The 9,886-nt window shown below is 37.8% G+C and overlaps 1 protein-coding gene across 4 annotated transcripts; it reads left to right on the top strand.

Annotated features, from left to right (window-relative positions):
• Positions 1-5,423: 5,423 nt before the first annotated feature.
• Positions 5,424-9,021, top strand: ASL1 (ASYMMETRIC LEAVES 2-like 1). Of its 4 annotated transcripts, none has more exons than XM_089043562.1 (4): positions 5,424-5,563; positions 5,689-5,779; positions 6,702-7,719; positions 8,715-9,021. In XM_089043562.1, exon 3 carries the CDS (start codon positions 6,719-6,721, stop codon positions 7,655-7,657), a length of 939 nt encoding a protein of 312 aa, XP_088899688.1. In that variant the 5' UTR covers positions 5,424-5,563; positions 5,689-5,779; positions 6,702-6,718; the 3' UTR covers positions 7,658-7,719; positions 8,715-9,021. The 4 variants fall into 4 exon arrangements, with proteins under 4 accessions (XP_088899688.1, XP_008241537.2, XP_008241538.2 ...); XM_008243315.3 differs by having other exon boundaries at positions 8,712-8,870; XM_008243316.3 differs by having other exon boundaries at positions 5,689-5,793; positions 8,715-8,870.
• Positions 9,022-9,886: the final 865 nt, after the last annotated feature.

Below are 9,886 nucleotides of genomic sequence, written 5' to 3'. Positions count from 1 at the left end.
TAATCCGTTTATAATGAAGAATAAAACTATTTGGAAAATATTTAATCACATATCTAATAAAGATAGCCCCATATAGAGATAAGTTCCACTTTTGTTGTAGAAGTGGTTAGTTGCATATATAGTTCAGTAAATGTGGTCCAATTAACAATACTCGTACATAATAGATGAAGATTTACTTTGACAAAATACAAAGATTAGGTCGGGAAAAGAACTTGTCTACAATGGGTTTACCTACATCGATCAGGAATACTATTGAGGGATATTCAAAACTAATCACGTTAAGTTGTCGTGTATTTTTAATTTTTTTAATTATATGACAATATGTAATTGAATTGAAATATTGTCGCAGTGACATTTCCATTGCATGAAAGTTCTTATCCAACTTATTCTCGATAATAATAATAATAATAATAAAATTGCTTTTCACACTATTGCCGAAGGAACACTTATCAAAGTGCTCAACCTTTTCATGTAGAAATGTAAACAAGAAGTAATAAACTACAACTTTTTTCTTATTTTGGCATTGTTCAATACACCTCTGGATTTGGACTACATGGGAAAAGGAATAGAAACTTGGAAAGTCATTAAACGAATAGGGGAAGAAAAAAAAAATGTAGGCAGGCCTGCCGTTGGCTTTGGTGAATGATGGCATCACTGCATCAGAATATTCACAATAATATATCACAGGTCAGTCAAGTGTTGTTGCATAAAGAAAAAGCGATTGGCATTCCATGTCAAATCCATGCACGTGACAAAGCTCTCGTCTCACTTTGTCCCCATGGGCCACTGGCCCATAAAACCCTAAAAAGTCAACACCAAAAAGGGTGCATGAAGAGAGAGAGAGAGAGAGAGAGAGAGAGAGAGAGAGAGAGAAGCAAGAAGCAAGCAATTGTAAATTGTGTAATCTGCAGAGGAGGAGAGAAGAAGAATAAAGAAAAAGGAGGAAGGATGAGACAAAAGGGTTGATATGGATGCAATGATGATCTGGCAATTCAAAACAAACAAACTCATATCTCCCTACTATTACTATATTCGGGTGTGAGATCTTTGATTCTTGAGAGATGAGACGTCCAAACGTGTTGAGGAAAATTTTGAAGGGCCATCCTCCCCATCCGTCATCCACACGTACGTACGTGCCTTTTTGGCATTTTTGGATTTTTCTATGTCTTTTCAAATCATGTAGATGTTGCATGCTCAAGTCATTTTTTTTGTTTATATTCCCACATTGCAAAATCAGGCCTTGGACCCAACAAAAGGTGTGTGTGTGTGAGTGATGTGAGCAAGCTTTAGCCGCAATTATGGATTAATGGGGTTTCTTCATTTTCTCTCTCATGCATTATAGGTTGATAACTTGTTTGTTATTTTGTTGTCAGATTGTGAATATGCATAATTGATTATTATCATCGAGAACAATCAAAGAATAAATAAGTATGAAATTAACTACTCCTCTTAATTTCTTTTAAGGGTTTGATTACAAATCCTAATGTGTTGTTGGTAAACATTAGAGAAGTCCTGAATTTCAACAATCATGAAATACTCATGTGTTGACAAACACTAAGGAAATCAGAGTAATACTCATACCCAAATAAGTAAACATATCGTAAATGTAATCTTATTAATGACGTGGCATCATTTTAGTAGTTAGGATCATGTTAATCTTTTATTTTTTTTCTCGATTGGGTATGAATGATAATATAACTTAGGATATTGGAGGAATGGCATCATTTTCATTTAGATTGGTTGATGTGATTACAATCCATGACATGTGCAATTGAAAACTATACTCCATAAATATAAATATTATATTTGATTATAGGAAAATAAAAATGATTAAGGATCCCCCATATGATGTCATGGACCGATCATCGTCGCTTGTAATGAAAGTGTGTACGCTCTATACTTCTACAAACCAGCTAACTTTTAGACCCCATGACTTTTACTAATTTATTATAAATTAATATATAGTTTTGGTTATGCTTTCATTCCACACGAAATAGATTTGGAAGAAGTTGGTCAAAGCAAACTTCCAAAATGCAAATTAAAAGAAATAATATATAATTTTTGGGAGTGAAAAAAGACGAATAAAGTAAGACAAAAAGAGAGAAGATCCGATCACATCTTTATACGAAGGAAATGGAGGATAAAGGAAGTGAACAAAAAAAATTGTACAGAGAGAGGTCTGAGGAGAGGCACTCTACATTAAATGGGAAGGAACGATGTGCACGCAATTGTCCAACAAGACGAGAGAGAGAAACTCTACCATCACACCCACCAATGAGAGAGAGAGAGAGAGAGAGAGAGAGAGAGAGGGCCTCTGCTCTGCCTCTCTTCTTCCTCTGGGCACACAGGCACAGTCAGTTTCAGTGCCTCAGTGGTACTGGTCGCACCACCACCACCCTTCCCTCTTCCCTCCCTTTTGTCTCCTCCTCGGTGGCCCCCACCTTCATTTCTTCACCTCACCATCTCACGACGCCACATGCACATTAGCTCGCTCTCTCTCTCTCTCTCTCTCTCTCTCTCTCTCTAGTCTTCTTGTTAGAGGAAAGACTATAAAGACCAGCGAGAGAAGGCATTTTCACCTGGGTATATTCCATTCTCTGTTAAATTTAATTCAATGGGGGCACGATTTGTTGATGTATCTTGGTTATGAGTTAGCATGTTGATGAGCACTCATTAATAATTTTGATCAATAAAACCACCAATTTTTAAGCATAAATTGGTCACATACATTGTACAAAAATAAATCTCACATATTTTGCTTGTGTGGACTCGCAAAATGTCTAAAATAAATGCATTCTTTTTTAACATGATTAAGTATGTCAAGTATTATATTATAACATTATTATTTTTAAATAAATATTAGAAAATTATGGTTGGTTATTGTTTAATTCTCTGATATGGCTTACCCTTTAAATTTCCATCCCATCAAACTGAAACTTAAACCTCCAAAATCCCTTTTCGGAAATAAAAAATAAAAGCGCACTTGATAATTTTGAATCAATTTAGGAAAAACATCTAAAGATGTTTTGGTTCGTAATTATTTGATTGGTGATTGATTCTTTTCACACACAACCAAATTTACATTTCTGACCCTATACCAAATTACAAAGTCTTTTTATATAGAAAGAATTGTTTTTTTTTTTTTTAAAAGTTGGAAAAAAGTATGTTATTGACACTCATCTAAAATACTAAAAACAACGTTAATGAGGTCTCGTTGAGTGGAATGGGTCTTAACCTGCCCACAAGAGGTCTTATGCTTGAATTCTCATGGCATTTTAGTTGTGTGTGTGAAAAAATCCTCTCATTTATAATTTAGATTACCGCTTGTACTAAAAAAATACCAATAACTATATTTCTTATAAGAATCTTTGTAAAGTGTCAATGGGATGTGTGTTAGGTAAACTCATCTTAAATTGTCACATGTTGATCCACCTATGATTCTGAAGAATAATTAAATACAAAATAGTCCTTCCCCTCGCCCTCATTAAATGTAGATTATCTACACCTTGAGTGGCGAAAGCCTAGAATCACAAACAGCTACTTCAAGACCAACCACTGCCACGACACCACCACCGTATCAAAACCCACGCACACGTGGCGCCATGTTTTGGCGCAAATAAGGACACCAGGTAATAGTACTCGGGTCGGTCACATGCTGACTTGCATGGACTCGCATACACTTGAAGTTTCACCTTTATTATGCCTCGAAATTAACCAAAAGAATTAGCCTCCTAATTAATATTAAAATTATAAAAAATGAATTAGTTGACCACTTGGGCGGTCAAAGGAGCGACGTGATTAGCCGGTAGCGGTGACAGGCCCCTGACGGCTGAGGAGGACGCACCACCCACCCATCAGTCCTTTGGGGGAAGCTTAAGGTTTGGTCACGTCGAAATGAATGAAAAAGGCCAAACCGGTCAATCAAAACGACTGTGCAGCAGCAAAGCGACCGTACGGAGGGAGGGCTGAGGGTGACCGGCAATAACAGGTTAACTCACATCCCATTTGTCTCTGTCTCGTAACTCGTGCGCGCTTGCTGATGCAAGGAAGGTTGAAGAAGTATTAATGAGCGAATCGAGAAACGATGTGCTGGGGCGGGGGGTAGGTTCGGTTTTACTATTTTGCCCTCCAGCGCCAGTCTCTCGAGGGCCTTGAAAGAGACAACTGTCAATTGCACGAAGGTGCAGTGGACTTAAAGGGTGGAGGGAGGAGACAGTGAAGAGTGGTAATTTGGTAAAAACAGACTGTAGGTTAACGCGCATGGTATCCGGACGTGCTGCTACTGGGAAATGGATAATTGTGCCACGAACCAGCAAGGCCCTGTGCGAAATTACCTTTAGCTCATTTTTCCAATTTATTCAAATTATGGAATATTAGATTTGATTGATAATTTTATTACTATCAAGCATGATGATGCTCATTTGCATTTCATTTACTAATTATGAAATACTGATTGATTTATAAAGAAGATATGGGTATTTGAAATTCAAATTTTGCATACCTAAAAATAAAAAAGATAGAGATGACAACATAGCAAATCGAGAAAGAGAAAGAGGATGCTAGTTATTTTTCTTAGTTCAAATTTAAACTACTTTCTCAAATTCAAAAAAAGAAAAAGAAAAAACAAACTAATTTACTGATTAATTACAAGTATAGGTTGCAAGTTAGTTTAGCAACCATGCAATGTGCAATTTAATTAATTGGGATTAGTGAGAACATGGTAATTATTCAAAACCAAACGTATTTGAGAAAGAATGATTACATAATTGATTATGTCATTTATGGCACAAAATTAATTAGCCTGTCCCTCCTAATTATGATTCACTAAGATTCTGTTCTCATAATAATATGTAATCCAATCATGCCTGAATTCTTCCAAGTTAATGTTCTGCACATAGTTACTTTTATTTGTTCATTGATAATATACTATTGCTTTTTCTTTTTCCTTTTTAAACATGCATTTTTTATTTTTACTGAAAGTTTACATTATCCAAGTGTAAATGAAGCAACCGGAAAATGACAAAATAATAATAATAATAATAAAAGAGAGGGGTATTTGGGTAATTAGGTAGCTTGCATTCACATCCAAGGCAATCAAAGCGTCCAAACAGGGGCATTATCGGAATTAGAAGCAGACAGTACAGGGACAAAGAGGAAACTCAGAAGGCACTTAATGGTTGCTCAGAATAAGATGTCCATCCTTATGGAGGTCAGTAATGGTATAACAAATATAATAAAAACCAAAACTTGATCCGACGGTCACTACGTCTCCCTCCAAATCTCAACGGTTCCCAACGCAAACCGCATATAAAAATATTTGACGTCGACGCCATATGGTACTAACGCCCTCCTTCTCTCTCTCTCCTCTCTCTCTCACCCCCTTTTCTTCCCTCATCATTTCTTTGTTTTCATTTTTATTATATATTTTTATTTTATTTTCTTGGCTTCGAAATAATAAAATTTTCCGTTCTCTCTGCTTCTGTTGGGATCCTGGAAGAACTCGAAGATCGGATCGAGCGCTCTCTCGCTCTCGAACCCGAAACCACCGAGCTCTCTCTCACAGGTCTTCGTCTTCGTATTCTTCTTCTTTTTCTTCATCGCCACCATTTCTTCGCTCTCGCGAAACGCCGACGTTTCGTCTCCGTTTTCTGAAAGTTGCAGTTTCTTTTTGGTTTCGTGTCCTTGCAGGTGTTACATGGACTTTGGAGGCTTGGAGAGAGAGAGAGGGCAGAGCCGTCGACTGTGAACCGAGCAAGCTGCGATTCAAGTAAAATTGAAGGTAAAAGGCCCCAGGTGAGGTTGATCATCCTCCTTCATTTTCTTCAATCGCCATCTTCATTTCCTCCAGTTTTTGAGTCTTTCGAAAGATCTCGCCGTTTCTTTTTGTTCACACGGTGAATTGCGAGGACCTGTTGTGGATTTTTGCTGATTCTTTGAAAGATTGTTTTTGCTTACGCGGATCTGAGATTTTATTGCATTTTCTTGAGCGTGAAGTTAAAAGAGAGAGAGAGAGAGAGTCAGGCATAAACACAAACACATAACAAACAAACATAGTAGTCTCTCGCAGAGAGCTTCTTCTTCACGCCGTTGTTGTATTGTTTTACATTTCTGGTAAATTGACAGCAAATTAGTTCTCGTTTCATTGTTTTCTGTTCCACTGTCGCTCTCTCTCTCTCTCTCTCTCTCGGAACGCAGTGTAAAGGAAGCCATTGTTGTTTAAGCTTTTTTTGACAGTATCTGCAATTTGCAAAAATCGATCATCAGGTCCTTGAAACGATTCGTTTCGTTTTGTTTTTTCTTCTTCGGTTAATTTTTTTTCCTTCTGAAAATCATTTCTTTATATTATTGCTTGCTTTGGTTCGAAGATACTGTTCGATTATAAGGTATCATGTCGGTTTTCTTTTAATACGTTCCAAAACCAGCTCTTTTTTCTAAAACCAGTAAATCCATGAAGCTTCCCTGAATCCCCTATGCATCTCCCTCTCTGATTTTCCCACACTTCAATGCCTTTATTATACAAAAAGATTATAAATAAATCTCTCCTCTCTCTCTCTCTCTCTCTCTCTCTCTAGTTTTTGTCCTTGGTGTAAAGACTATTTGTCTTTCTTGCATTGTATCAGATTATCAAATAATCAAATATTGACTTGTGGATCGATTTTTATTAATTTATTTTATTTTTGTTATGGTTGTTCCCGTTGCAGTTGATTGAATTAAAATAATGTCGTCGTCAAACTCACCGTGCGCAGCCTGTAAGTTTCTCAGGCGAAAATGCACGCAGGAGTGCGTGTTCGCGCCCTATTTCCCACCGGACCAGCCCCAGAAGTTCGCCAACGTCCACAAGGTATTCGGAGCCAGCAATGTCGCCAAGATCCTCAACGAGCTCAACGCTACGCAGCGGGAAGACGCCGTGAACTCGCTGGCCTACGAAGCGGAGGCACGCCTCCGTGACCCGGTCTACGGATGTGTGGGCCTCATCTCCATCCTCCAGCAACGGCTCAAGCAAGTCCAGGCTGACCTCTACAACGCCAAGAAGGAACTCGCCACTTACATGGGTCCTCAAGCCATGCTCTCCATTCTTCAGCCACCACCAACTTACATGCCCCAACAGCTGCAAGCAAACGCTTCTTCTTCGGCTGTTTCGCCGTACACCATGTCTCCGATGATGGGCATTTCGACCGGCCCTACTTCCGGGCAGTTGATGATTCGAGAGCCGCAGCAGCAACAACAACAACAGCAGATGTTTGAGGCTCAGCAGTTGGCGGCCGCTGTGGCGGCGAGAGAGCAGCAGGAGATGTTCAGGAGTTTTGATCAAAGTAAACAGTCAATGCAGCAAGGTCAAGAGCATGTGAGATTCAACAGTGGGTTTGACTTGTCCCCCGGCTCAGTGACCGTGAGCGGGTTCACTCAGATGGCTGGAGCAGTGTGCAATGCTGTTTCACCTTCTTTGGCTCTGGGGTTTGATAGCAATTCTTATCATCATCAGATTCAGCCGCAACAATCACATCATCATCATCAGCTTCAGCTTCAGGCTCAGCTCTTGCTCCAAACCCAACAGCCTCAAGGGCAGCATCAGAACCAGCAATCACAGCAGACGCAGCTGCAGCAAAAGTCCGATCCAGGCGAGGAGGGCGGTAGGAGTGTGGGTCCCTCCTGTTGATGGCAATTTTTTCAGCTCCTCCTGCCTTCCCCGCTTTTTCATTCAACTAATTTTCATCCTAGGTATCCTCTCCTTCCTTCGCTCAATTATTCTCTATTTTGAAATCCATGCAGTTTAATTTCTTGTTATTTCTTTATTTAGTTGGGTTTATGGTCTTGCACATGAGGCTTTATTTTGATATAAACGATATCTAAAAAGTGAGAATTCGAATATAAGACTTCGGGAATGTAGACATAAGTAATGTTAACCACCACATAAATTGTTTTGATGTTTGCTAAATGGGGGGTTTTGCATTTATGGATGTTGTGATGCTTTGAGGAGGTGCACATTGGGTGGTTTTTTCATGAAAGGGGCAAATATCATGGAAAGCCAAAATTACTCTTTATTGCATAAGAGTAGGCTGAGTAGAGGGGTTGGTTAAGAGAATTATTGTCTTTTCCCAGCGAGGGATGTCTCCCTCCTCATCATCAATAACATCTGAGGTAGCAGCCTTAGGTTTCACTTGACCACTGTGTGACATCCCTTTCCCCTCTTGATGAATATATTTTTATTTTTATTTTTTTGGCCATTATGGTTTTGTCAGAAAAATTAATAAATATATCCTCGCAGTGATGTTGATGCTTGTTTGAGCTAATTTGGTGCGCATTGATTGCATGGTGTTTGATGGTCCAATTTGTGAAAGGAAAAACATGTCCTCTTCTTTTGACTCATAATTCATACTACGCATTGGACAAAAAAAAAAAGGTCGCCAGAAACAGGAAGTGTTTTTCAAGGCAAATTTCGCTGACAACACCTTTTATGATCTTCACTATCGGCTTCAGATTGTTCTTCCCCCATTGTGAAATGACCACACTACCCTTCTCCCTTTACCTACCTAAAAAAGTTTCAAATTTGGCATCTATGAAACTTTTGTTGTGTTTGTGGTAGACTTTGATTTTACTACTTGTTTTTTTCTTCTTTCTCATGTTATGTAGAACATTACGATTCTATTGCACTTTTCATACGTCTCCTAATCTATATTTTCCTTTTGTTTTTTTTTTGTTTTTGGTTGCAGCAGTTCATATCTTCCGCATACAACTGGAGATCTAGAGAGAGAGATATATATATATATATATATAAAAAGAGTGTAGGAAATGAGATTTGGAGAGGTTCAAATCTGAGGTCCAAAATCTAAATCATTTTTGAGTTTTAAAGAGAAGTTTGATTGAAGAGATATTTCCAAGTGTAGGATCTGCATTGATCTTCGAGTACAGTATTGATCTTGATCTTCTGGATTAGTCGTGATATAATCCACGCTTCTTTTTTTGCAAACATGTAAATTTGAACTTCTGGAATTATCTAAGGCCTTTTTCCATCTCTTCTAATATTAGCATATCCCTTATTATTATTATTATTATGATAGTAATGGTGGTGCTAACAATAACAAGATGTCATTGTTATTACTTGTCTTATTGTTAGTATTTTTATTGTAGTCATTATCCTTACCAGAGATTTAAGTCTAATAATGTTTTTATTTTCATTGTCGAAATGTGTCACAAGTTCATATCTCATGTGCCGTTTATGAAATAAAAAAAGAATCATATTATTATACAATAAGAACATGAGGGAGAAAATGTTGCACTTGTACATGTGCGTATAGTGCACTATACTGTACTCCCTAGAGTATTATTACTATTATTTTTGGTGATAACTTCACGATTACGAATTATTGGCTTGACTCCATCACTATAACACTATTTATTTGGTTGATCGTGTGTTGATAATTATAGCATGACTAAGATTGGTGTTACACGTGCACATGTGAACGTGATATAAAGTTTGTTTAGCATCTAAATCTAACTTTATTTGAAAATCTTAAACTATAATAAAATGAGGAATTTTGAAAGCACTATTTTAACCTAAATGGGAGTTATACCTATATTTTTCTTCTAGTCATACAGCCGTATAGTCTCTCTCTCTCTCTCTCTCTCTCTCTCTCTGTATGAATGAAGGATGAAGGAAAAAGGGAAAAAGTTAGGGTGATGGGGTCAACCAAAGAGATGTATGATATCGGGATTGGTGCTACCTTTTGAAGAATTAACACGTCCATCACTCACATCTTATTTAAAAATAACAAGACAGTACAAAATTGGAAAAAAGAAAAAGAAATGAAAATATTAGCTCTGCGTTGGCCCCCTGTAGTCACCTCCTTGAAGAAGCAAGCTGTGTTGATGGAATGGATCACAATGC

Source organism: Prunus mume, linkage group LG8, assembly GCF_029339155.1.
Source record: "Prunus mume cultivar Tortuosa linkage group LG8, ASM2933915v1, whole genome shotgun sequence".
Taxonomy (NCBI): Eukaryota; Viridiplantae; Streptophyta; class Magnoliopsida; order Rosales; family Rosaceae; genus Prunus; species Prunus mume.
Note: the sequence above shows the minus strand (reverse complement) of the source record. Positions and strands in the feature narration are given on the sequence as shown.

Bases quoted from the DNA above. Each gene is read 5' to 3' on its own strand.
- ASL1 (XM_089043562.1), top strand. From the start codon at position 6,719: ATGTCGTCGTCAAACTCACCGTGCGCAGCCTGTAAGTTTCTCAGGCGA.